Source organism: Podarcis vaucheri (assembly GCF_965113315.1).
Source record: "Podarcis vaucheri genome assembly, chromosome: 13".
NCBI classification, from domain to species: Eukaryota; Metazoa; Chordata; class Lepidosauria; order Squamata; family Lacertidae; genus Podarcis; species Podarcis vaucheri.
Window position 1 is genome coordinate 43,941,743 of NC_138751.1, and position 27,873 is coordinate 43,969,615.

The 27,873-nt window shown below is 47.2% G+C and overlaps 2 protein-coding genes across 3 annotated transcripts in view; both read right to left on the reverse strand.

Moving 5' to 3' along the window:
• PIP4K2B (phosphatidylinositol-5-phosphate 4-kinase type 2 beta) overlaps positions 1 to 11,207 on the reverse strand; it is a 37,187-nt gene extending 25,980 nt beyond the window's left edge. Inside the window, exons 1-2 of one of the 2 annotated variants that reach the window (XM_082195019.1) lie at positions 10,352 to 11,207; positions 470 to 567 (exon numbers count right to left, since the gene is read on the reverse strand). In XM_082195019.1, the coding sequence (XP_082051145.1) occupies positions 470 to 567; positions 10,352 to 10,528 (275 nt within the window). In that variant the 5' untranslated portion in view covers positions 10,529 to 11,207. Of the gene's footprint in view, positions 1 to 469; positions 568 to 10,328 lie in introns of both variants that reach the window. The other variant, XM_082195020.1, reaches the window with a different exon arrangement.
• A 2,990-nt stretch (positions 11,208 to 14,197) lies between these two features.
• Positions 14,198 to 27,390, reverse strand: CWC25 (CWC25 spliceosome associated protein homolog). Its single transcript, XM_082195030.1, has 10 exons — positions 27,275 to 27,390; positions 24,442 to 24,614; positions 21,668 to 21,904; positions 20,849 to 20,918; positions 20,179 to 20,294; positions 18,696 to 18,765; positions 18,398 to 18,561; positions 17,162 to 17,239; positions 16,324 to 16,488; positions 14,198 to 15,167 (listed from the first exon to the last, which is right to left on the reverse strand). The coding sequence occupies exons 1-10, from the start codon at positions 27,290 to 27,292 to the stop codon at positions 15,053 to 15,055; spliced, it is 1,206 nt and encodes a 401-aa protein (XP_082051156.1). The 5' UTR covers positions 27,293 to 27,390; the 3' UTR covers positions 14,198 to 15,052.
• Between the last annotated feature and the right edge of the window lie 483 nt (positions 27,391 to 27,873).

The window sequence follows — 27,873 nt, forward strand, 5'->3', positions numbered from 1 at the left end:
AGGGAATCATAGGATCATAGAGTTGGAAGAGACCACAAGGGCCATCGAGTCCAACCCCCTGCCAAGCAGGAAACACCATCAGAGCACTCCTGACATATGGTTGTCAAGCCTCTGCTTAAAGACCTCCAAAGTAGGAGACTCCACCACACTCCTGGGCAGCAAATTCCACTGTCGAACAGCTCTTACTGTCAGGAAGTTCTTCCGAATGTTTAGGTGGAATCTTCTTTCTTGTAGTTTGGATCCATTGCTCCGTGTCCGCTTCTCTGGAGCAGCAGAAAACAACCTTTCTCCCTCCTCTATGTGACATCCTTTTATATATTTGAACATGGCTATCATATCACCCCTTAACCTCCTCTTCTCCAGGCTAAACATGCCCAGCTCCCTTATCAAGTAAAAAGAAACCAGCTATTTATATACTGAAGTTCCTATCTAGGGAGGAATCAGATCAAAAGTTACGTTCATTACTCACTTGTTGAAAAGATGATTGTCCACCTTAATCTTGCTGTAGGCCTTAAAGTCATCTGGCATTAACATAACTGGGACAGGGACATTACTCAATTCGTTAATCTGAAAAAGAAACACAAAATCTAAATAGGCAGTGAAGGGAGAAGGGAAAGAAAACCATCTGTACTGCTGGCACTTGTGAGCGCAGAGCCAATAAACCCCATTAAACTTTCCCTCGGAGGGTCAACGCTATGTGAGGACCTGCAGAATTGTACAGAACAGAAACCAGATTTATATTCAACCACACGCTTAATGCATTGCCAGACTGAATTCCCTGCTGCGTTTACTGAGCAGGTACAATCCTGAGGCTACAGCTGCCCGTGCCACGCATTTGTGGGAACTGGAATCCAGTCTTATGAACTCATTGGCCAAGCTTGGATGGGTATATCTTGGCGTATAAAGCTGGGATGTGAACAAACATGTTGTCCACACACACAACCTCTTTGTTCCTCCTTTGCAGCAAGCCATGGTTCCTCCCTTTGAACTACTTCATATTAATGAGACCCTAAATAATAAGAGAGGGGACGCGGGTGGCGCTGTGGGTTAAACCACAGAGCCTAGGACTTGCCGATCAGAAGGCTGGTGGTTCGAATCCCCGTGACGGGGTGAGCTCCCATTGCTCGGTCCCTGCTCCTGCCAACCTAGCAGTTCGAAAGCACGTCAAAGAGCAAGTAGATAAATAGGTACCGCTCCGGCGGGAAGGTAAACGGCGTTTCCGTGCACTGCTCTGGTTCACCAGAAGCGGCTTAGTCATGCTGGCCACATGTCCTGGAAGCTGTACACCGGCTCCCTCAGCCAGTAAAGCGAGATGAGCGCCGCAACCCCAGAGTTGGACATGACTGGACCTAATGGTCAGGGGTCCCTTTACCTTTACCTTTAAATAATAAGGGTAGGGCTTTCAATAGCTACAAAATTCTACTTAGTAAAGTATTGGGCTCTTCCCAGGGGCTACGATCAGTGTGGGAGAGTAATCTGGGACTTCAGAGAGAGGATCACGTATGGAAAGCAATATGGTCTAAACCCCCACTTAAAACCATCTCCGTAAGAATATAGGAAGCCACGTTGAAAACATTGCTAAGATGGCATCGGACTCCACTCCTGCCTAGTTAGAATTGGCAAAGGCTACTTCAGTTTATGTTGGCAGGGTTGTGGACATGCTGAAGCACTGCTTCACATGTGGTGGGATTGTTGCATAGTTCAGAGATTCTGGATCCAAACTTCTGACACTACAGTGGTACCTTGGGTCTCAAACTTAATCCGTTCCGGAAGTTCCTTCCAAAACCAAAGCTTTCCAAAACCAAGGCGCGCTTTCCCATAGAAAGTAATGCAAAATGGATTAATCTGTTCCAGACTTTTAAAAACAACCCCTAAAACAGCTATTTAACATGAATTTTACTATCTAACGAGACCATTGATCCATAAAATGAAAGCAATGAACCATGTACTGCAGTCACACAATCAATCAATCAATCAGTAGCTGAACTGGATTCCACACAGTCTTAACAACAAAACAAAAAAGAGCCACGAAAACGCAAAATAAATAGCAAAAACAGACAGACCTCAGCGTAACACTCAGAACGGAAGTGTTGGCACTCAAATCGTCAGCATAACACTCAAAACGGAGCACGTCCAGCTTCCAAAAAAAGTTCGCAAACCAGAACACTTACCTCCGGGTTTGCAGTGTTTGGGTTCCAAGTTGTTTGAGTACCAAGGCGTTTGAGAACCAAGGTACCATTGTATCTCCACAATTACTTCACAGATACTTTTCTCAGACCCAGCTTTGGCACTGCTATCCTTGGAGCCTGGGACCAACTCCTCTATCACGCATAAATCTCTTGTGCTCATGCTTCCTGCGGCAGCCAATGGCTGCCCATTGGAAGTCCAAATCACTTCCTTCTCTGGAAGAGTTGCTAGCGAAAGAATGGGACATTCCATTGTCAGAACATCTGACATAAAACCAGATAGTCCTCAGTGGTTCATAAAAAATGGATCCTTTCTACTCAATACGGCATAAGTTTTTCTCCTGTGCTAACTCAACTGAACAGCCCACTAAACCCCTTGCTTTACAGACAAGTACCGTATTTTTCGCTCTATAACACGCACTCGACCATAACACGCACGTAGTTTTTAGAGGAGGAAAACAAGAAAAAAAATATTCTAAACAAAACAGTGGATGTATGATTTTTGTGGTTCATGCTGTGGCCACAGACATGTGATCTGACAGTGAGTTTGGAGTAGCCCAATGCAAAAATCCAGAGGATCCATGTGGATCCATGCTTTGTAACCACGTTTTTGCACCACTGCTGCACCCAGTGGGTGCGTGGTTTTTTTGGTGCAAGATGTAGCCATGGACATGCTATGTGATATGATGGTGAATTTGGGGTGACCCAGTGCAAAAATCCTGAGGATCCATGTGGATCCATGCTTTGTAACCACATTTTAAGTGGGGAGGGAAGGAAAAGCACTCAAGGGACAAGGAGAAGGATGCTGCTAATAATGCAGAAAAGGGGTTTAAGAGGAGAAGGCTCCTCTCCTCTCCCACTTTGCTCCTTTAAAGCAAGCAGGCTCTGCTTTTCTTCCTCTTCCCGCTCATCCCCGGCTTAGCGAGCTGAAAAACTTTGCTGCTATGTAGTGAGCTGAGTGGGGAGGAGAGAGGGACAGAGAGCCTGCTTGCTTTAAAGGAACCAACTGGACAGGAGCCGCTTACACTCTCCTCTCCCACTTTGCTCCTTTAAAGAAGCAGGCTCTCTGTCCCTCTCTCCTCCCCACTCAGCGGCTCTTCTCCCGCTTTGCTGTTTCAAAGCGAGCCACGGAGGAGGGAAGGAGGGGAACCATGGATCCTCTGCTCACGACTGCAGCAGATCCCCCCCGCCATCCGTAGGCATTCCCTCCATAACACGCACAGACATTTCCCCTTACTTTCTAGGAGGAAAAAAGTGAGTGTTATGGAGCAAAAAATACGGTATGTGGAGAGGTTTTGCTGAGAACTGAGCTGACCCACCTTTTTCTGTTTGTGCAACAAGTGAAAATGACATTGCACTTTCAGTAGTTTATTGGTTTTTTTACCCCACCCATGTATCTATGTTTTATTTTTGTACTTTTACATATATTTTTACTCACCGTATCTATCATTTTTATTGTATTCTGTATGTGTTTATGCCAATAAACTTTTAATTCTTTTTTGAAGCTATATTCAACTAGGAAGCCTCTGATTAACCACAGTTTCCCATTTCATCTAAACCAGGAAACTATGGTTACCCACAGCACATATTAAACCAGTTTGAATAGGCTCACATTGTAAGATAATTTGGGACAGTCACGTTTTACAGGCAAAACCCATTCACTGTTCCATGGACATGAACAGTCCACATCAGAAAAAATAAACCGTAGCCAGTCAATCATAATTCTGTGTCATGAAAAGCAGAATACTGCAACCTAAGTAATGCAATTATTTCTCTCTCTTTTGTGTAGGATTTATTCTCATTTAATATTCAAGGGACTATAACAGGAAGGGACTGAGGGCTTGCCCCTGACTACTGGAAAGCTTTTTCAGTTCCTTACATTACAGGAGGCATCACCCACCCACTTTCAACCACAAGGGTGGAAAAACTTGCTCTTATATATATATCACCCTTTATAGTATAGGAACTGAGTGCAAAGTATGGTAAAAAAAAAATTCCACTGCCAGCTCTATACTGCAGGTTAAGGAGTTTCAGGCATTTGAGAATTTGCAAAACACCCAGGAGAGATTCAACTGGAAACACAAATAGAAGAGAAAAGACTCGCTGAGGTAACTGGGAATAATTATTTTTCATCGCAGTACCAGACCAGCTCGATGGTCAGGGAGGCAATGTCACTGCCCTCTCAGAATACCATCTCCCATGCCAGTTTTCCAGTACAACAGGGTTTCCCATTTTTGAGAGTTCACATCTGGTGTTGGAGCCGCAGGGCACATTAGGGATTCTTTTAGCACCCTGTCCGCACCACTGCCGAATAGTCTCGTTACCTTACTTGGCAATGAGAATTCCCAAGAAGTTAATCCTGGGGGACTTCAACAGCCATGACAAGACCCCTCAAGCAGGAGTAACTCAGTCATTTAGCAGTGTTTGAAATTCCCCAGGCACCAGGCATGTTTTGTGACTGGCGTGGGTCCAATTGCGACCAGTGTGGGTCCAATTGCTACCACATGGAGATCCCTGGTTGCCAGGTTGGCAACTGACATCTCCATCTGACTGGCCTCTCCGACTTCCTTCAGCAGGTAAGCTTAAGAAGGGCTTATTTAATGTGTTTATATCCCACCTTTTTCTCCAAGGAGTACATGGTTCACCCCATGTTCTCAGTTAATCCCTACAACAACTTTGTGAAGTAGGTTAAGAGGCTGGGACTGGCCAAGGGGGATTTGAAATTTCGTCTCCCAGGTTCTAGTCTGACTAACCACTTAAACCCAGATGCCAACTTTGCTGCCACATACACCAAGAGAACGCCATCACTGGACCCAACAACATCAAACATACCATCTCAGGCCAACTTAGCGTTCATCTTCTAACATTGTGTATACCATCAAATGCCAGCAGTGCCCTTCAGCTCTCGGGTTAAGTACTTAATTCGTTCCGGAGGTCTGTTCTTAACCTGAAACTGTTCTTAACCTGAAGCACCACTTTAGCTAATGGGCCTCCTGCTGCTGCCGCTCCACCGGAGCACGATTTCTGTTCTCATCCTGAAGCAAAGTTCTTAACCCAAGGTAATATTTCTGGGTTAGCGGAGTCTGTAACCTGAAGCGTATGTAATCTGAAGCGCATGTAACCCAAGGTACCACTGAATTGGCAACAGGCCCTTTGAAGAGCTACCCATGCTTCATAGCTGCCCCTCAGTATAAATAAAAAATGATAATAATAAATTTTATTTGTACCCAGCCCTCCCTGACTGGAGCTGGGCTCAGAGCGGCTAACATCATATAAATAGCACAGTATACATAAAAACAGGCACCAATTAATTAAAATACATCTTAAAATTAATTCAGACAAATTAAAATCTGGACAAATGTTATCAGCGTAAGATTGAGAGTGGTTAATATTTGCCAGGCCCAAAGCTAGTGTCTCCTGAATTTCTAGTAGCCAAGGCATATTGTTCTTCCCTGAATCTAAATTGGCAGCACACGTCATGCTTATACTTGCGAAATTAAGAGAAGATTCTGTCTCTCGGTGACAATAAAAATGACTTTGCACGCAGAAAGGCGGACTTTCACTCCCCAGCATTTCCAGGTCAGGTACCAAAGTTGGAAAAGACCCCTTTGCCTGAGTCCCTGGAGAGCAGCTGCTAGTTTGTCCTGCAGACCATTCTCGTCTGCTGTCTACTATTATGCTTCTTATTTTTATGCACCGTAAAATACGTTCTTAATGTCGTGCACCGCCCTGGGATCTTTTGAAAAAAGGTGGTATATAAATCAAATTAATAATAACGACAATGATAACAACAACAACAATAACCACGATAAAGAAATCCACACAATTTGTTTCCTGAGAAGAGCCAAATGACTAAGAAGTCAAACCGTTTCTGTGCACTACCAACTCTCAGCCACACTGAAGGGGCAACTAGCAAGGCTCTCCCATGTCTGCCAGGGGATAGCCAAGTACAGTGGTGCCTCGCAAGACGAAATTAATTCATTCCGCAAGTCTCTTCTTCTTGCGAGTTTTTCGTCTTGCGATGCACGGTTGCCCATAGGAATGCATTGAAAATCAATTAATGCGTTCCTAGGGAAACCGCCTTCAGACCAGGTCCGGGGACAGTCTGTCCCTGGACCTCTTCTGAAGGCTGGGGGGGGGACAAGGGCTTTTCTTCCCACCCCCAGCATTTTAAAAAACCCCGGGACAGCGGAGGACTTCTCCGCTGTCCGGGCGATCTTAAAATGCTGGCGGGCGGCATTTTAAAATCGCCCCGGACAGTTGAGGACTTCTCCGCTGTCCGGGGCGATTTAAAAGCCCCTGGGAAGGCAGGCAGGGGGGACAAAGACTTTTGCCCCCCGCCCGCCTTCAGAAGGTGTTCCCGCCCCCCGCCCGGCTTCGGAGCAGCGTTCCAAAGCCCGGCGGCGGCGGGAGGAGGCGTTCCCGCCCCACCGCCCGGCTTCGGAGGAGGTCCGAGGACAGTGGGGAAGACGCGCTGCGCTTCCCCGCTGTCCCGGATATTTCCCTATGGGCTGTCGTCTTGCGAAGCAAGCCCATAGGGAAATTCATCTTGCGAAGCGCCCCCAAAACAGAAAACCCTTTCGTCTAGCGGGTTTTCCGTCTTGCGAGGCGTTCGTCTTGCGAGGTACCACTGTACCTTCAAGAGGGCAGAGGCAGGGCATTAAGGAAAGAACTGCGGTTTCCCCTCAGCAATCTGAGGTATCCTACCCCTGCCACATGGAGGCTCTATTGAGCTGTTGGGACTAATAGTTGCATACCCATAAAGAGGTAAAGGTAAAGGGACCCCTGACCATTAGGTCCAGTCGCGGCCGACTCTGGGGTTGCGGCGCTCATCTCGCTTTACTGGCCGAGGTTATTGTACAGCTTCCGGGCCATGTGGCCAGCATGACTAAGCTGCTTCTGGCAAACCAGAGCAGCACACAGAAACACCGTTTACTTTCCCGCCAGAGTGGTACCTATTGATCTACTCGCACTGGCATGCTTTTGAACTTCTAGGTTGGCAGGAGCAGGGACCGAGCAACGGGGGCTCACCCCGTCGCGGGGACTCGAACCGCCGACCTTCTGATCGGCAAGTCCTAGGCTCTGTGATTTAACCCACAGAGCCACCCATAAATGCATCTAATTATCTTTAAGCCTTTTATGCTGGTGGCCAGCATCACCTCTGGCAACAAGAAACCCCACAGATTAACAACTATGTGACCCCTCTGTCCAACCCAAACCTACCCAACCGATTTGGCATGATTGGTCAAAGCTATTCCCTTTTTATCCACTGCGTTTGCCTGGCGACTTTCCCATTACTTGAGGCAACTTAAAACAAATTGAATAACGCAGTTGCAACAAAACACGCCATTAAATCAATATTACAAAATTACAAGTCAGCTGCAGCAAGTAAAAGCACTGCTTGTAAATTCAAGCCGTCCAGTTTCTTTACTCAATTCATCAAACCCTAGACAAAAAATAATAATAATCCAGGTCTCCTTTGCCCTCCAGTTTCCTGCTGCCAAAGTTGACATTCTCTCAACTTGCTACTGCATTTTGTCTCAGGCTTAGCAGAGGCAGAGGAATATCCAATAATCGGAGAGTGAGGTGTGGTTTCACAGAGTTTATGCATGACACATAGGACAACACTGCCACATTTATCACAGGGAATGTGAAAGTCCTGGCGAAGGGGGCACTTTGCTCATGTAAGTTATGCATGGCGCCAATATTCACACCATTGAATAATCCAGCCCCCTCTCACAGACCAGTACATGCATATATAGTGTAGACAATTGTGTTTTAAGATTCCTGAACAGACAGCATTGTTCCCAGTCCACAGGGGTTGGGCTCTGCCAGGCATAGGCAAACTTGGCCCTCCAGATGTTTTGAGACTACATTTCCCATCATCCCTGACCACTGGTCCTGTTAGCTAGGGATGATGGGAGTTGTAGTCCCAAAACGTCTGGAGGGCCGAATTTGCCTATGCCTGTGCTACTCAATAAATGCCCCACCAGTTATCTGGGGCCATTTTATCAACCACAGCTAGCAAACACCTTTAGGGCACAGGTGGGAAATGTGGAATTTGCAGTCCTCCAGATGTTGGACAACACCCATCAACCCTCTGGCCATGCCCCTTGGCTCATGGGGACTGGAGTTCCACAACACGTGGGTGGCTGGTGTACAAATGATTGCAACCAAAATGCCTATTAAACTGCAACAGTTGATAAAACATGTTTGTGTAGCATTTATCTGGCACACTGTTGCATACTGAAAATGTTGCCATCTTCTCTCGTTCTCCACCCAGAAACTCAGGAAGGTACTCTTCCCATTTGACACAGGTGATCAATAGAGTAGAAATAAATTGCAACAGAGCGAGCTCAAGATGAATGGGGATTGGAACCCAGATTCAGCAAAACAGTTCTGTCCTCAACAGAGGAAGTGACCACTCATTTCTGTTACCTGGTGTAAAAGGAGGGACTTTGAATAAGGCTGACAGAATCTCATTTGCCTGGTAACCGTAGCACCAATAATAGTTGGGGAAATATTTGGAATATTTTACAAGCCTCATCAAGCGCCAAACCACCATCCAAGAGTATGCATGCATGTTTTAAACTGTGAATTATTAAACCCAAGAAATCAGAATTCATCACGGCAAAATAATGCATTTATAGAAACAAGTTTGTGGTGTTCAGCTTACTCCAAACAGGCACATCCAAGCCAATATAAAAGTGGAAGCTTGCTTGCTTAGATCTGATTTAGGGTGCAATCCTACTTGCACTTATCTGGAAGTAAGTCCTACTGCAGGAAATTGGGCTTACTTCTGAGCAGAAACATGTAGGACTGTGGAGTTAATTGCTGAAGTGGCTGAAAAACCTTTTGTCTCTTCTTCCCATAACAGCTGAAGAGAAGGGTCAACAGGGAAAGCAACCCCAGATAAGGTAAACTGGGAGGTGGACTTGTACCTGCCTATCTCACTGTGTGAAATCGATGTGAAGGACATCCACGTAGAAGCCCTGCTGGATCAGACCAAAGCCTCACCAAGTCCAGCACTCTGCTCTCACAGTGGCTGACCAGATACCAATGGGAAGCCCATAAGCACAACATAAGCACAACAGCCCTCTCACACTCGTGATCCCCAGCAACTGGGGACTTACTGCCTCCAATACTAAGGTAGTATATAATCATGGGGGTGCGGGTGGTGCTGTGGCTTAAAACCACAGAGCCTAGGGCTTGCAGATCAGAAGGTCGGCGATTCGAATCTCCGCAATGGGGTGAGCTCCTGTTGCTCGGTCCCTGCTCCTGTCAACCTAGCAGTTTGAAAGCACGTCAAAGTGCAAGTAGATAAATAGGTACCGCTCCTGTGGGAAGGTAAACGGCGTTTCTGTGAGCTGCTCTGGTTCGCCAGAAGCGGCTTAGTCATGCTGGCCACATGACCCGGAAGCTGTACGCCGGCTCCCTCGGCCAGTAAGGCGAGATGAGTGCCACAACCCCAGAGTCGGCCACAACTGGACCTAATGGTCAGGGGTCCCTTTACCTTTTTATATAATCATGACTAGTAGGTACTGATAGCCTTATCCTCCATGGATTTGCCTAATCCCCTTTTGAAATCATTCAAGATGGTGGCCACCATCACATTTTGTGGTGGCTTCTTCCAGAATTGAACTATGTGCTGTGTGAAGTCCATCCTTTTGGATGTTCCAATATTCAACTTCAGTGGATGACCCCAAGCTCTTGTAAGAGTATTATAACCTGCTCCGCATACTACCAGATTATTTTAAAATAGAGGTTGGGGAATGGTGACCCTCCAGATCTTGCTAGACTACATCTCCCATCAACCCTGACCACTGGGCTGATGGAAACTGCAGTCCAGCGAAACCCGACAAGCCGTCCGTTTCAAAAGATGAGAACTTTTAAATTCCCTTTTCCGCCAAGCATGTTCTCCTGAAGAATATGGATCCTAATCCATGTTGGCAACAGGACCTGCAAGAACTGGTTCTTCCGAGCTTAGTCACTGAAAACAAACAAACAGGTGATGCGAAAGATCTGCCACTAAGACTCATGGCATGAGAAGGTGTACCTCTCCTAATGGAGATGGATGAATGCCACATTTCGTCTCTCGCTGTGTGCGTGACTCAAGGGAAGTGGGAGTAGGGATCTACCTACGTTTGCATGCCTCTCTTGCTCACCGTGTGGTTGACTCCCCACATCAGGACGCTGAGGAGCGGCTCCGAGGCTCGGAAGAGCTTCACCTTCTGGCACACAAAATGCTTCTTCTTCGTCTTGGTCTTGGAAGCGCTCAGCGCCGCTCCGATGGCCGCGCCGACGTTCGCCGAGGCCGTGCCTCCGGTGCAGTTGGAGGCCATGGCGGCCAGGGGATCCTCCGGGCTCCTGGCTTGCCAAAAAACACCACCACCACCGCGTACCCCTCACAGCCCCCTAAGAGCAGCGTGGCCTAGGCATGGTCCCTTTCAATACCCGCTTATTGATGCTCTTTGGGTGAAAGGCACACCCCTTCCGCTACCACAGCTCAAAATGGCACCACTTGCCCCATGCGCTGGCACTGCCTGGCATTCCCCAGAGAGGCACCCCCAAAACCCAACGTTGCCCCCCCTCAGTCCCCTAAGTGGTACCTCCTGCCTCCCTCTGCCCCCCTTGCTGAATGCAGTGGTATCACCCTCGACGGGGCCCTCCAGAAGCACCACATGGAGCCTTCCTCTCCCACGCGCAATGGAACATTCCCCCCCTCGCAGACACGCACACGTCAAGTCTGTGACATGCCTCCCCGCCCGCCTCCCCCGAATGGTACCGCCCGGCCACGCCTCCTCAGAGCTGTTACCATTCCAAGCCCGTCAGTAGCACGCCCTCCCTCGCTCTCTTGCCCTCTCCCCCCCCGCGAGAGAATTCAGAGTGGTACCGCCCGCCGCCGCACCTGTATCACCTGAGCCGCTGGCTCGCAGCAGACCCTCTCCCCCCCCGGCTGCGTGCCACCAAGTGGTTCCGCTCAGAGAACCGGCCGCCGCGCTGCCACCCCCGCCGTCCGCATAATGGTCGCGCCCGCGCCCCACCCACCCGCTGTCAGCTGCCGAATAGCGCCGCCCGCCTCCCTAGCGAACCGAATCCGGGCGCTTGCCCGCCCCCCCCCCCGCCGCCTCACACACAGAGACACCCCTTCGCGGCCGTCAAAAATAGTTTCGTCCGCGGACAACGCGTCGCCCCGCCCCGCCTGCCCACCTCCCTTCCACCCCTCCCTCCCCCCCGCGCTTCCTCCTCGGTGGTTTGCTCCACCGCGGAACGAGCACCCCGCGCGCTCGGCTCCTGCGCAGAGGCGTCAAGATGGCGTCGGACGGAGGGAGGGGGGCGGGCGGGCGGCGGGGCGGGATGTACCATTTGCGCTTCAGTTGGGGGGAGAAGAGTGCTGTGAGGATCGTTAAAGTCAAGGCACGCGGGGGTTCCCCTTGTGGAGGGGAGAAAAAATATCAATGTGAGGCAGGTTAAAGGGAGATTCGCGCAGCGGAACCAGAAATATTTCCTCCACATCCCTGTCTTTTAGTATTAGTACGCTCCGGTAAAGAGAAAGTGACGTACAAGTGGGAGGGACCACGCCTCTCCGTTTTACGACCAATCAGCGGAGAGGCGCCTGGAATTATGAATGGGGGAATTGCGATGGTACGTCAGGGACGTGGTGTTTTTGCAGACAGCGCCGCCTGTGGCTGGAGTGAACCTCACGCAATTATTCTAGGGCCTTGTCTCCCTTTTCACTCATAGCTGTCATGCCTTCAGTTAGCCCATCCACCCCATTTGCCAACCCAAAGAGAAAAAAGTGCCCAGTGTATAGGTAAATTTGAGCCCTTGTTTCTTTTCTCCTCCATTAAGCATTGTCTCCGCCACAACTATCCAACTTCCAGCCCATTTTGGGCTGGTGGGGAATCATTCATAAATAATAATAAAAATAGCAATTTTATTATTTATATCCTGCCCATCTGGCTGGGTTTCCCCAGCCACTCTGGGTGGCTGACAGCACATAAAGAACTGTAAAACATTACACATTAAAGATTTCCCAATACAGGGCTACTTCAGATGTCTTCTAAAAGTCAGATAGTTGTCTATTTCCTTGACATCTCAAGGGAGGGCGTTCCACAGGGCGGGCGCCACTACCGAGAAGGCCCTTTGCTTGGTTCCCTGTAACCTCACTTCTTGCAGTGAGGGAACTGCCAGAAGCCCTTGGAGCTGGACCTTAGTGTCCCGGGCTAAACGATGGGGGTGGAGACATACTTTCAGGTATACTGGGCCGAGGCCATTTAGGGCTTTCAAGGTCAGCACCAACACTTAAAGAAGCCTAAAGAAAAAGGGTGACTCCTCCCAGGTAAACCTCATGCCCACACACAAGACTAAAATTAATCAATCAATCTAGTTCAACCCCAGGCAACACAGGAATCTTAGTTAAAGCATCCATGACAGATGGCCACCAACCTCTGCTTAAAAACTTCCAAGGAAGGATAGTCTACAACCGTTCCACTGTCGAACAGCTCTCACTGTCAGGAGGTTCTTCCTGGTGTTTAGTCGGAATCTCCCTTCTTGTAACTTGAAGCCACTGGTTCAAGTCCTGCCCTCCAGAGCACAAGAAAACAAGCTGGTTCCCTCTTCCATGGGACAGCGCTTGAGGTATCCGAAGATGGCTATCATATCATATTCATAAGCTGGTCCACTTTATTTCTAGTTTCACAAAGTAAAGAGCAGTTTGGATGGGACAAAGGCCTAAAAATGATTGGGCTGAGGTGGAAGTGGACAGTGGTAATAATTATTCAAAGAGGGTGTGGTAGCCAAGAAGAAGGAAGCAAACATGTAGATGCTTGAGAATTACGATCCTGAGGAAACGGAGAAGGAGAGAGTCTGAAGATCAGAAATAAGAAGCTAAGGGAAGAAGAGGAAACAGAGAAATCTCATACAGGGCTATGGGCCAGGAGGGATTCCTGGCAGGTATAAAGTGGCCATGTTAACTTTGGAGACAGCTGTCAAAATACTAACATTCACTCCTGTGAATTATACAATCGCTGTAGTTGATTTTCTTAAGGGGCCCCTTTTCACCATTAAAAACGTAAGTACACAGCCAAAAGCAGCCAAGTAGTTTCTGCCAAGGGACGCGGGTGGCGCTGTGGGTTAAACCACAGAGCCTAGGACTTGCCGATCAGAAGGTTGGCGGTTCGAATCCCCGCAACGGGGTGAGCTCCTGTTGCTCGGTCCCTGCTCCTGCCAACCTAGCAGTTCAAAAGCACGCCAGTGCAAGTAGATAAATAGGTACTGCTCCGGCGGGAAGGAAAACGGCGTTTCCGCGCGCTGCTCTGGTTCGCCAGAAGAGGCTTAGTAATGCTGCCCACATGACCCGGAAGGTGTACGCCAGCTCCCTCGGCCAATAAAGCGAGATGAGCGCCGCAACCCCAGAGCCGGCCACGACTGGACCTAATGGTCAGGGGCCCCTTTACCTTTTTAGTTTCTGCCATCTCTCTTCAATTAGAAGGGGAGATTTTGTGCCATAAGCAATGATAAGTAGATAGTAAAAAATAAATAAATAATCTCATATTTAGTAGAAATTTTCTGGCACAACAGTTAACACACCTTTACAAATATAGAATAATGTGAAAGGGTAAAAAGCCAGGAAGAGTGAGTAGTCTTTCTTCTAAACTGTGCCTTGAGTTGAGGCGCTGGCTGCAGGGCACAGAGCGGCTGCTCCTTCATCCTCTCATATAGCTCTTTGTACCTATCCCAGGAGTGTTTTAAAAGCCTTGTGGGTGGGGATGGTCACTGTCCTTGTAAGCAGAGTGTTTTGGGAACATACTTGACAGCCCTCTTTTCACTCTAAAAGGGCCTGTTTCCAAAGCCAGTTGCTACAAAACGGGGATTTGTGCGCTTCCCCAGCCCTGCAATCACCGCACATTCTTCTGCCGTTCCACATGAAACACAACAATATTTCAAATGACCTGCGAATGCGAACAGCTTATTAAGATAAATCACCACAAAAAGGTTAAAACAGCTGCTTAAGAGAAACAATATCTATTATTCCAGCTGGATTTTATACAAAGATCAGCATTTACACATCACAGACTACACAAAAACGGCTGTCCCGTTAGGTCAGGTATTACTTTTTTTGTCTATTCTTCAGAAAGCTAAGTTTCACTTCAGAAAGTGCATCTGTCTCCACTAAAACGCTTTAAATAAAATAAAGCCTCTTTTTATAAAAGGCACCCCTGTCTCTACGGTATTAGGTACCCAGCTCAAAATCTTATTTAAAAGTTGTTTTAAAAATGGTCTTGGGGGTGGGGGAGAATAACTCAACAAAACAGAAACATAAGCCAAAGGGAAACTATAATCCCCAGAATTCTCCACTTGCCTCACTAAATTTTGGATGGGTCCAATGCCCAATAATATCAAATTATTTAAGAAACCGAAAAGGAATTATGATCAGCCAATAAAATACATGTGGTTTTGGCAGCTGTGCTCCTTTACAAGAAGCGATGACATAATCAGAAGTGAAAGGACTGCCTCTTCTTTCTTTCTGTTCCATTCACTGTGGATGCAAATCTCCTCTAGCTGATGCCCTCTAGCCTAAATGTTATAGCTCTATGGAGCTTCAAGCCAGGGCCTACCATCCAAAAGCCTTGCCAGGAGTACATCAAACTCTTCCAAAAGTTGGGACCCCACAGGCCTTTACGACATCCTAGTTTGGAAAAAACCGACCCTTATAGCAAAGCATCAAAGAGAACGTCTTCCTCATGATACCCAGGTATAAGCCCTCTCACACAGTGAGAGGACAGCTGCCCTGAGCTGTGGAGTTTATACGAAGGTTTCCCTATCTGGTCCAGTGGTCTGGTGGAGGAAGACAGAAGCAAGTCTCATCTCTGCATGAAGTTTTTTTCCAGGGCTGCCGCTGTCCTTTGGATGGAGTGAATGTTCCTCTTGACCCTGTCTTCAAGGGAAGAGGTTGACGCACTCTCAAGCTTTATGTGGCTGCAGGAAAATCGAGAGAAAGAAACGTGATGAGTTGGAAAAAGCAGCCTCCTGCCTTGTACCCCAAGTGTGTTTCCCACCAAAAGGAATTTTAGGCAGGAAGGAAAGAGGTGGAAATGGGCTCAGAAGAGGCAAGGCCTCTTCTTAAACCACATACCAAGGGCATATGGTATACTTCCTGAGCCACATGCAACCCTTACTTTAGTTTTGGAACTGAAATTTTATAGGAACGCGTGAAGGTGTTTAAATCAGACCACTGGTCCATGTAAAAAAAAACCAAAAAAGGTAAGGTAAAGGACCCCTGGACGGTTAAGTCAAAGGCGATGATAGGGTTTCAGCACTCATCTTGCTTTCAGACCAAAGGAGCCGGCGTTTGTCTATAGCTAACTTTCCAGGTAAGGGATGCGGGTGGCGCTGTGGGTTAAACCACAGAGTCTAGGACTTGCCGATCAGAAGGTCGGTGGTTCGAATTCCCGTGATGGGGTGAGCTCCCGTTGCTCGGTCTCTGCTCCTGCCAACCTAACAGTTCGAAAGCACGTCAAACTGCAAGTAGATAAATAGGTACCGCTCCGGCGGGAAGGTAAACGGTGTTTCCGTGCGCTGCTCTGGTTCGCCAGAAGTGGCGTGGTCATGCTGGCTCCCTCGGCCAATAAAGCGAGATGAGCGCCCCAACCCCCGAGTCGGTCACGACTGGACCTAATGGTTAGGGGTCCCTTTACCTTAACTTTCCAGGTCATGTGGCCAGCATGACTAAACCGCTTCTGGCACAACGGAACACCATGACGGAAACCAGAGCACACAGAAACACCGTTTACCTTCCCGCTGCAGCGATACCTATTTATCTACTTGCACTGGCGTGCTTTCGGACTGCTAGGTTGGCAGGAGCTGGGAAAGAGCAACAGGAGCTCAGCCCATCACGGGGATTTGAACCGCCGACCTTCTGATCGGCAAGCCCAAGAGGCTCAGTGGTTTAGACCACAGCGCCACCCGCATCCATGTAGCCCAGTGACGTCTAATATTTTGGGCAGTGGTTCTCCAAGGTCTCCCATCACTCAATCCTTTTAACTTGAGATGACAGGGACTGAACCCAAAGCACATGCTCAGCTATAGCTCTCCCCCCCCCCCGCCAAGTTTCAGAGGAGGGGAGGAAACTCACTGTATAAACTTCCCATTGCCGTTGTCAAGTTTATCCCGTGTGAGCTCTCGCTCCTCTTCTTTTCTGTGTCTGTTCACGTTCTTCGCTCTCTCCTCTTCCCGCCACTTGGCATTGTCCATCATTTCTCGACGTTTTCTCTCCAGCTCTTCCGCAGAGAGTTTTCTCCTAAAGGAGATCATATTCAGCTTCAGTCTGCCCAGCCTCCAGTGCTGGAGCTACAGCAGAATGTTGTAGCTTTGATCACTGTTATCGGATCTGAACACTATTTGTTTTGTTTTTGTTTTGTTTTTTTGGTGAACCAGTGAGAACATGGGTTGATGGGCGGTCATACAAATAGGGTAAGTGAAAAGACCTGGGTTCAAATCAAATCCCTGCATAACCGGGGAACTCCCAGCAAATGGATTTCTCTTAGCTACAGCAAACTGCCTCTGGCTACTTGCAGTGTGTCAAGCTCATTTAGAGCACATGGGCAATCTTGAATTTGCCCGGAAATGAAAAGGAAGCCAGGGCAGAGCATGGCACATGGGCATTAAGGGATCTAGATTTCACACCCACATCAGGATTCTTCTGGTTTTAACCAGGTCTACTGAGTACATTGGACCACCCAGGGCACAGAACTGAAGTCTAAAACCTAAAAAAAAAGCACCTAAGAGCAGCTTTCTGGCCTTCAGCATCCAGGAAGGTGGACATGAATTAAACACAAAGTGTGGGACTTTGAATATCATCGCCTTGCTTTGCCAATCCATCTTGAAGCCTCCTGCATGAAGGATGCAGCCATATAGAGCTCTTTCCCTTTCTTCACAATGCACCCCCTGGCACTGTACGCACTTAAACATACCTTGAGGTCTGTGGTCTTCTATAGACTTCTTGCTTCGGCGAAGGACTCCTTTTTGCCTTCTGTTCCTTGATGTTGTAGCTGCAATTCAGGAAGATCCTTTTTTTATATCCGCCACGAAAATAACCATTTGGTCCCAAGGAGTCTTGGACCTATTCCATTCTCCTGCCCCTTCCCAATCTTGTACAGTCATACCTCGGGTTGAAGTAGCTTTGGGATGAGTATTTTCGGGTTGCGCTGCGCGGCAACCCGGAAGTAACGGAGCGCATTACTTCCAGGTTTGCGCTCACGCATGCGCAGACTGTCAAAATGACGTCACACGCATGTGTGGAAGCGGCGAATTGTGACCTGCGCATGCACAGACGCGGGTTGTGTTCACTTCAGGATGCGAACGGGGCTCCGGAACGGATCCCGTTAGCATCCAGAGGTACCACTGTACAGTGGTACCTCACAAGACGAATGCCTCGCAAGACGAAAAACGCACAAGACGAAAGAGTTTTCCGTTTTTTGAGTCGTTCCGCAAGATGAATTTCCCTATGGGCTTGCTTCGCAAGACGAAACATCTTGCGAATTTGTTTCCTTTTTTTAAAAGCCGCTAAGCCGTTAATAGCCGCTAAGCCTCTTATAGCCATGCTTTGCAAGACGAAAAAACCGCAAGACAAAGAGACTCGCGGTACGGATTAATTTCGTCTTGCGAGGCACCACTGTACTATTACTATTATTATTATTAATTGAATTTGTACAGCACCCTTCATCCGAAGATTACAGGGCAGGTCACAAGATAAAAATACAAAATGAGAACACAAAATACGTAATAAAAAAGTTGAACAAACCAATATCCCCCCTCCCACAAAAAGGCCATAGAATGTTAATCAGCCATAGAAGCAATAAACTTTTTCTGCCTGGCACCTAAAGATATCTAATGAAGGCGCCTGGCAAGCCTCCCTGGGGAGAGCATTTCACAAACAGGGAGCCATGGCAAAAATGGCCCCTTCTTCCGCTGCCACTCTCTGGACCTCTTGTGGAGGAGACACACAAAGAAGGGTCTCAGGTGATGAACACAGGGTGGGTGAGACATATGCTGGAGATGGGATTATCTCCCTTTAAGTACACTCAGACCCCATTCTGCTTTCTCATGACACTCCACCACAAGTAAATGATTCTAAGCCATAAATAGACTGGCTTCCATAGCACTATCAATAGGCACCCAGCAACAGATGCCCCCCTCTCCTTGCTTACTGTTTATTGTGCCTAGGTGACCTTGACCTCCTGCGGCTGCTCTGCTCTGTCTCGTAAGCGTTCTTCTTGCCAGACGTCCGCTCTGGCGACAGGCCGCGGCTCTTTGACCCAGAACTCTGTTGGACCTTGTGGCCAAATGTGCTTTCACGGCCGGTATTTTGGATCTGAAATTGGAGAAAGGTGTGACTGGTGATGGAGGCAACCTTGCTTGCCAGCCGTGGTCTTCACCCCTTCCATTTTGCTCACTGTAAATGCCACCCCAGGGGGGAAGTCTTAAGGGTAGACAGCTTGGGCGTACCTGCAAACCATACCCGGGTATTTTGGGGTGAAGAGGCTCTGAAGAAGAGCGATCCGTTTTCTCCCGTGACCTAAAGCAAAAGACAAAAGCAACGGTTATGCCAGCCTCTTTGTCAGCCTGGTTATTACTGAACCTCTCCAGGTGGTCTGATAGCTACAGAGTCTTCAGATATTAAGAAGGTAAGGAACCCCTGACCATTAAAGCTATTTCCCCCTTGAAAGGGACTCCAGGAAGTTCCCAGAGGTCACAATTGCTGAGCTGACTGTTGGCCAAGGAAAGCCTAATCCCATCACCAAACTTGCCAAGGGGCCAGACATGCAAAGGAAGTTCTATTGTACTTTGGGTGGTGGGACTTCAGAGGTGTTTGCCTATGCTAATCTTATACCTGAGTCTTGCCCTGCCATGTCTGCTTATGCTAATCTTGTACCAAGGATGTGACTGGACATGTTTGCCAAGGTTAAAAAGGTAAAGGGACCCCTGACCATTAGGTCCAGTTGTGACCAACTCTGGGGTTGCGGCGCTCATCTCGCTTTATTGGCCAAGGGAGCCGGCGTACAGCTTCCGGGTCATGTGGCCAGCAGGACTAAGCCGCTTCTGGAGAACCAGAGCAGCGCACGGAAACGCCGTTTACCTTCCCACCGGAGCGGTACCTATTTATCTACTTGCATTTTGGTGTGCTTTCGAACTGCTAGGTTGGCAGGAGCAGGGACCGAGCAACGGGAGCTCACCCCGTCGCAGGGATTCAAACCGCGGACCTTCTGATCGGCAAGCCCTAGGCTCTGTGGTTTACATGGCACCTAATTCTGAATGCCTAACCTGTAGACACCAAGCCTTGTCAAGGAACCCAGGCTAACAGATAGACAAGGGGAAGGAAAACAAGGCAAGCCTGGCAGCAGGAACTCCCTGGGGATCCAACGAATTGCCTGAGGCAGGAGAAAGATGTACAAGTACGTAGGCTTGAAAAGGAGGCGCCTCTGCCCCCCACAAGGACATTTCTGAAGGGAGAAAGAAAACTGTTCTGCCTGTCCTCGATTTAGCAGATACTGAATATCCACTGCTGCTTCACGGGCAGAGTAGGTACAAGTCCTGTCTCTGCAGTTGTGGGCAAATCACTCTCTCCTTAGCCTCCTTTATCGACATCAAAAGGAGTGACAAAGCCCTACCTCACAAGACCAACCCAACCAAGAGTGGAAAATAAGTTACTAATTAAGAACAGGAAATGAGTGTTGAACAAGGTCACACTGCGTATAAGAAGAGGAGTTTGGATTTGATATCCCGCTTTATCACTACCTGAAGAAGTCTCAAAGCGGCCAACAATCTCCTTTCCCTTCCTCCCCCACAACAAACACTCTGTGAGGTGAGTGGGGCTGAGAGACTTCACCCAGCAGCTGCATGTGGAGGAGTGGGGAAGCGAACCCGGTTCCCCAGATTACGAGTCTACCGCTCTCAACCACTACACCACACTGGCTCTCTGTAAACGTACTTGGCTTTTGCCTGTTCGTCTTCGCTGCTGCTGGGGCTGTGGTGCTTGTGCTTTTTGTGTTTCTTCTTCTTATCTTTCTTCTTCTTTTTCTTCTTCTTCTCCAAGCTGCTTTGCAACTGGGGGTGGGGGAAGGAGAAAGGTGCCAGCTCCGTATCAAACGACATAGTGATTTATAATGCAGTTCTACCACGTGAAGGAGTGCGAGGACAAAGACTTCTTCCCACCACCTCTCTTTGTCCTATTCTGCATTAGATAAAGTTGGAATAATTACCTCCCGATAATATACGGGTGAGAATTGCTGCTCCAACCATAATCAGGCATTGGAAAGGGAGTGGGGTGGAAAGTCACCCTTCCCTGTCCAAGTCTTTAAACCACCTTGGTTGTGAGCACACAATTAAAAGATGAAGGTTACATTTATCCTCAATACATTTATATCAGCACCAATATAATGCCAATTAAATCAGCACCAATGTAATGCCAGAGTCCACGCCTTCACACCTAAACATTTCAAGCCTTGGAATTAAAATGCTATTTCCCCCCACCCCAAAGACAAGAGGACATTGTACATGTTAATCCTTGCTATAAGGATTTGTTACAGACAATAGCACAATTCTATGCACATCCCATAGAATATTAGCTAAGGGTACATAGGATCGCAGACTTAACATACCAGTTCTTTGATCTTCTTCATTTTTACAGGGTTGTTCAGAACTTCACGCTTCTTCTCTTCCTCCCTCTTCCTAAATAACAACATTAAAAACCGGGGGTGGGGAGAGATTTCAAGGTTATGATGAGATTTCCCCATGCACAGCACTGTTATCCCAACACTGCAATGAAACCTAACTGCAAGGTTCGCATCACTGCAAGTTTCTGCGATGTAACGTAATGTCTCAGCTTTACATTTTTCTTACACCTTTGTCTTACTAGAAAAGTAAAGGGACCCCTGGCCGTTAGGGTTCAGTTGTGGATGACTCTGGGGTTGCGGCGCTCATCTCACTTTACTGGCCAAGGGAGCCAGGGTACAGTTTTTCCGGATCATGTGGCTAGCATGACTAAGCCGCTTCTGGCGAACCAGAGCAGTGCCTGGAAATGCCATTTACCTTCCCGCAGGAATAGTACCCATTTATCTACTTGCACTTTGACATGCTTTCGAACTGCTAGGTTGGCAGGAGCAGGGACCGAGCCACGGGAGCTCACCCCGTTGCGGGGATTTGAACCACCGACCTTCTGATCGGCAAGCCCTAGGCTCTGTGGTTTAGACCACAGCTACTACTGGCCTTTTAAAGCCGCTTTGGGGAGTTTTTAGCAAGGTAAAAAAAATCCCACTTTAAATAAATACATATTAAAGTGGGGAACTGGTGACACTAATGAAAACAATACGTCGTTGTCCTCCCACTGCATGGTCACACTAAAAGGCCTTGATTCCCCTGTACTTTACAAAACTTAAGAGCACCAACTGGTTCCATATAAAGCTAAATATTTTTGCTACCTTATCATTAACAGCGGGTCTTCTCGGATCTTGCTGGCCATATCCAAGGCAGAGTTGGCAGCTGCAGGGGCAAAGATGGAGCCTGGCAGAAGGCCGGTCTCAGAGGAACAGCCTGTTTCCTTGTCCTCCATGGTCTCAAAGACGTATTTGTCAACTGGGCGGCCCATAAGGTATTCATCTCTGTTCACCATGCCTCCTGGTCCTTGGTACATCCACTCCAGCTTCTCATCTTTTTTCCTAATTCATTGGCAGAAAAGGACACTAAACATATTTTTCAGACCAAGTGGGTGGGAGCTGAGAGAAAGCAAAAGATGTCTCCTCTACAACAGAAGCATTTCTCAAACTGTTATAAGGAAGAGTTGACCAAGGAAACAATTGAGTAGCCGATGGAAGGTGAAACAGATCTGGGGGTAATTTTAAACTTTCTAAAATACGTTTTTGTGCCTGTGCTTTGTTTAGAAATAGCGCAAGTTAGAAACAGAAATAAAGACACAGGCAAACATATATACACAAGTCAGTGTTAGATATTACTGAACAATATAACACAACAAATAACAATGCACTAAACACTATTTATAGACTAATATAAATGATCAGAAATTACAACCAAAGTCTCTAAATCTTCCTCAACAGTCGCGGTAGAATAATTCAAAAGTTCGATCTATACATAATCTGTCACCAAATATCGCCAGAATTCAAAAATTCAGTGACTACAGTATCATATGAGCACTGATCCAGAGTATATTTTCTACAGTGTTTATATTTGCTTACATGTAAGACTGGCTTGTTAAGAAATTTAACTGCATCCTTCTCATATTAATTCTTACAAGTCTGGCTGATGAAGCATTGAACAAAACAGATTGGTTATCCGGAAACTCCGTTCCGGTGATATTTGGTGACAGATTATGTATATATCGAACTTTTGAATTATTCTACCGCGACTGGTGAGGAAGATTTAGAGACTTTGGTTGTAATTTCTGATCATTTGTATTAGTCTATAAACAGTGTTTAGTGCCATTGTTCTTGGCCATCGTGTTGTGTTCTATTGTTCAGCTTGTCTATATTGCAAAACAGGGGTTTGTTTACGGATTAGTGTTAGAAATAAGCCAGGCACCAGGTGCATTTTGCTACTGGCACTGGTCCAATTGCTATTTTTTTCAGCTGGGATTGACCAGAACTTGGTTCCGGCACCTCTCAGGTGGGCGTCATTGCCATTCCAAGAGAACGAGGATGGCAATCTTGGTGAGTTCTGGCACCCCTTTTTCTAGAAAAATAGCACTGTTGCGACCACATGGGAGATCTCTGGATGCCAGACTGATAACTGACATTTCCATCTGGCTGGCCCCTCCAGTTTTCTTAACAGGCATGCAGAAGAGCTTATTTAATGCATTTATATCCCACCTTTTTTCTCCAAGTACATGGTTCACCCCCCCCCTCAGTTAATCCCTAAAACGACCTTTTGAGGTAGGTTAAGAGGCTGGGACTGGCCCAAGGTCACCCAGTCAGCTTCATGACTAAGTAGGGATTTGAACCCCAATCTTCCAGTGTAGTGGTTAAGAACAGTAGACTCGTAATCTGGTGAACTGGGTTCGCTTCCCCACTCCTCCACATGCAGCTGCTGGGTGACCTTAGGCTAGTCACACTTCTCTGAAGTCTCTCAGCCTCACTCACCTCACAGAGTGTTTGTTGTGGGGCAGGAAGGGAAAGGAGATTATTAGCCGCTTTGAGACTCCTTAGGGTAGTGATAAAGCGGGATATCAAATCCAAACTCTTCTTCGTCTACTGGTCCAACACTCTAACCGTTACACCACACTGGCTTCCCCGAGTACTTCTGTTATGGGGCTGCTATATAAGTTAAGTGGGTAAATAGATATGGGGAAAGCAAAATGTCACTTAGAAAGGGATCTGAAATATTTTCCTTGAGGCTTGAATTTGTTTTATTCTGCATGTGTTGTAAAGCACTCTGAGATGTTTTTCTTTAAAATATAAAGCATTAAAGAAATGAAATGAATAGAAATAATAAGCCTCGGGGGGGGGAGGTGCCTAGCTCACCGTATTTTTCGCTCTATAAGACGCACTAGACCATAAGACGCGCCTAGTTTTTGGAGGAGGAAAACAAGAAAAAAAAATATTCTGAATCCCAGAAGCCAGAACAGCAAGAGGAATCTGGCTTCTGGGATAGCCTCTTGCTGTTCTGGCTTCTGGAATAGCCACACAAAGCCTCTTCAGAGCAGCGAGATGAAAGCTCCCCCTGCCCGGGAGAAGGTACGTGTGGCTAAGATAGAAGCCAGGACAGCAAGTGGGATCGCCTGGCAGTGGGAGGAAGGCTCCCCCAAGAGCCACGCTCCCTTTAAAGAGTGCGTGGAGCGTGTTTGTGGCTCTTGGGGGCTTTTCCCCAAGGAGGGAGGACGGGACTGATGGGCTCCACGCGGCTCTTTAAAGGGAGCGCTGAGCAGAGCCTCCCGCCTGCATTCGCTCCATAAGACGCACACACATTTCCCCTTACTTTTTAGGAGGGGAAAAGTGCGTCTTATAGAGCAAAAAATACAGTATATATATCTGAGTTTCTGACCCTGAACAAGTATAATTTCACTCCAAGTTTTCCCCAAAGAACCTGAGAAACCATCATCCTATGAGGCTGTTTCTGCTAACTGATTCACATTTCTGTGGCGTTTTGGTTACCAGTGTAGCTGCTTGGAGAAGAAATGCTAAGCATCTGCTCAATTTTAAGCCCTAAATATGCCTGTTGACCAAGGAAATCCTGCCCAACATACTTGACGGCCCCCACATCCTCCGCATAGCGCTGCATTTCCTCCCGCGCTCGTTCTTCATGTAACTCCCGCTGCAGCTCCTCAATTTTCTTCCGTTCGGCTTCATGCTTCTGTTCTGCCTTCCAAACTTTCTCCACATTGCGCAGGGTTTGTGGATGCCAGCTTTTCTTGAGGTTCTGCGAACAGGAATGAGACCCTTGAATTGAGGTATATAATAATAATAATAATAATAATAATAATAATAATAATAATATATTATTTATACCCTGCCCATCTGGCTGGGTTTCCCCAGCCACTCTGGACGGCTTCCAACAAAGTACAGTGGTACCTCAGGTTACATACGCTTCAGATTGCAGACGCTTCAGGTTAGAGACTCCGCTAACCCAGAAAAAGTGCTTCAGGTTAAGAACTTTGCTTCAGGATAATAATAATATTTACACTGACTGGCAGCTGGTATCTAGGGTTCCCGACAGGATGCATTCCCAGCCCCAGCTGGAGCTGCCAGAGCTTTCACACACACACACACACACACAAATTTAAGCAACTGAATATTGATACAATTAAAACGAGAGTTTTAATTCCATCAATATTCAATTGTGCTTTAATGATTGCTTTCTCTTTTAGCATTTCTTATTTTTATCTCTAAGTTGCTTTGACTCCTGTCAGGGAAAAGGCAGGGGCGCAGTATTAATAAATATATAATAACAAGTAACCTGGCATAGCTCAGTTGGTACAGCAGGAGACTCTTCACCTCAGGGTCATGGGTTATTGCCAGAATTGGGCAAAAGATTCCTGCCTTGCACGGGATTGGACTAGATGACCCTCGTGGTACCTTCCAACTCTACAATTCTAAGATCCTATTATTCTAACCTGGGGAATTCTAAAAGCAAGGCAGACCACCACCATTGTTTTGTTTTTATGCCACCCTTCCGTAGTTAGAAACAATAGCAAGAATGTTACTTGCCCAAAAATGGAAAGAAGAAAAAGTACCAGCAAAAGAAGAATGGAAACAAAAACTTAAGGAATATGCAGAAATGGCAGAACTTATCGGGAAAATAAGAAATCAAGATAACAAACTTTTTATAAAAGAACAGAAATGGTTTGTTGAATATTTACAAATAAACTGTAAACAGATAAGAAAAATGGCAGGATTATTCAAATAACCTGCAGTTTTACGTGTATATATTTAAAGCAGATGAGTAAATTTGGATAAATGAGCAAATATAGTTTTTAAGTAAATGAGTTAATTTGGATATGCAGAAGATATTAAAAATAAATTTAAGGAACCGCAAAAAAGGGGGATGTAATAATAATAATTTATTATTTATAAGCCGCCCATCTAGCTGGGTTTCCCCAGCCACTCTGGGCGGCTCCCAACAGAATATTAAAAACATGATAAAACATCAACCATTAAACATTTCCCTAAACAGGGCTGCCTTCAGATGTCTTCTAAAAGTCAGATACAGTAGTTGTTTATTTCCTTGACATCTGATGGGAGGACATTCCACAAGGTAGGCACCACTACCGAGAAGGCCCTCTGCCTGGTTCCCTGTAACTTCACTTCTTGCAATGAGGGAACTGTCAGAAGGCCCTCGGAGCTGGACCTCAGTGTCCGGGCTGAACAATGGGGGTGGAGACGCTCCTTCAGGTATGCTGGGCCAAGGCCTTTAAAGGCTTTAAAGGTCAGCACCAACACTTTGAATTGTGCCCGGAAATGTACTGGGAGCCAATGTAGGTCTTTTAGGACCAGTGTTATAATGTCTCGGCGGCCACTCCCAGCCACCAGTCTAGCTGCCGCATTCTGAATTAGTTGCAGTTTGTGGGTCACCTTCAAAGGTAGCCCCATGTATAGCGCATTGCTGTAGTCCAAGCGGGAGATAACTAGAGCATGCACCACTCTGGCATCAAGTCAAGTTATGATATGTTAAAATGCACATAAAATTATTGAAATGTATAAAATTGAAAATCATAAATAAAATACATTAAAGTACAGTGGTACCTCGGGTTAAGAACTTAATTCGTTCCAAAGGTCCATTCTTAACCTGAAACTGTTCTTAACCTGATGCACCACTTTAGCTAATGGGGCCTCCCGCTGCCGACACGCCGCGAGAGCACAATTTCTGTTCTCATCCTGAAGCAAAGTTCTTAACGCGAGGTACTATTTCTGGGTTAGCGGAGTCTGTAACCTGAAGTGTATGCAACCTGAAGTGTCTGTAACCCGAGGTACCACTGTACTGTCCCTGTTATACCAAATTGCAAATTTAAATATATCCCTATTGTGTTTCAAAAAAAGGGAGAAAGTGGTGTGGTTTTTGTCCACGACAACTAACATTTGTTGCACTTTCTCCCACAGGGAAGTACTATTTCTGGGTTAGCGGAATCCGTAACCTGAAGCGTCTGTAACCCGAGGTGCCACTGTAATAATAAAGGCAACTTACAACATGAAAAGATTTAGATAATTACACACAAGACAAAAGCAGGTAATCTGTCACCCAGTGTGAACGCGTAGCGCCTTACAATAACACCCTCCTTCCCTTTCAAAGCTGGGTCCGTCCCATCCCGTCCCCCCCACCCGTATCTGAGCGTTGGCCGCCAGGACCTTCGCAGGTGCTTTGCTGCATAGACTCAGAACTGTAGAGTCGGAAGGGACACCCGGGGGTCATCCAGTCCGGCCCCTGGAAAATCAACACAAAGCCCCACAACACTTCAGGGCTTCCACTGGGGCTCGAACTTCCCACACCACCCTTCCTTGTCAACAGCTCACAGCTTTTTGGGGGGGAAGAACTACCCCCCGTGTCCTCCCCCCCTCTTCTCCCCCCCCCACCTCCGTCCTTACCAGGTCGCCTCCCCCCATGTCGACTGCGGAGGAGGCCGCGCCGTCCGGCTGCTTCTTCGCCGCTTTCCCCTTCCGGTCTCTTCTTCAGCCGTCGCGGCGTGATGACGTTGCCACACTCTTCCCCCCCCCCGCGCACCCCGCCTCCAGTTCTCTTCTTCAGCCGTCGCGGCGTGATGACGTCGCACAACTCTTTCCCCCCAGCCCACCCCGCCTGCAGGAAATCGAACCTGCGCTTTCGGCCGCAAGGTGGCGCTAAGGAGACGCGCGCCTATGCAGAGGCGCGCCATTCCCGCATTGCTGTGGGTTGGGCTAGATGACCCCGGGGTCCCTATCGTTCTGATTCTGTGAATTCTAGGCGCATAACTCTCACTCTTTCCCTCTCTCTCCCTTGCTTTCTTCCTCACTGTCGTTTCTGGTTGTGCAGTTGAAATTGCCAGCAGCAAGTAGGAGGGTTTTTCTCTTTTTTTAAGCAGTAAGTGGTGTATAAACTTTATGAAATAAATAAATGGCAAAGGTACAATATAATAACAATCGAAGTCAAATGATATGGGCAGATATTATTATACTATGATATGATATAATTGGTGCTTTTTTCTGGG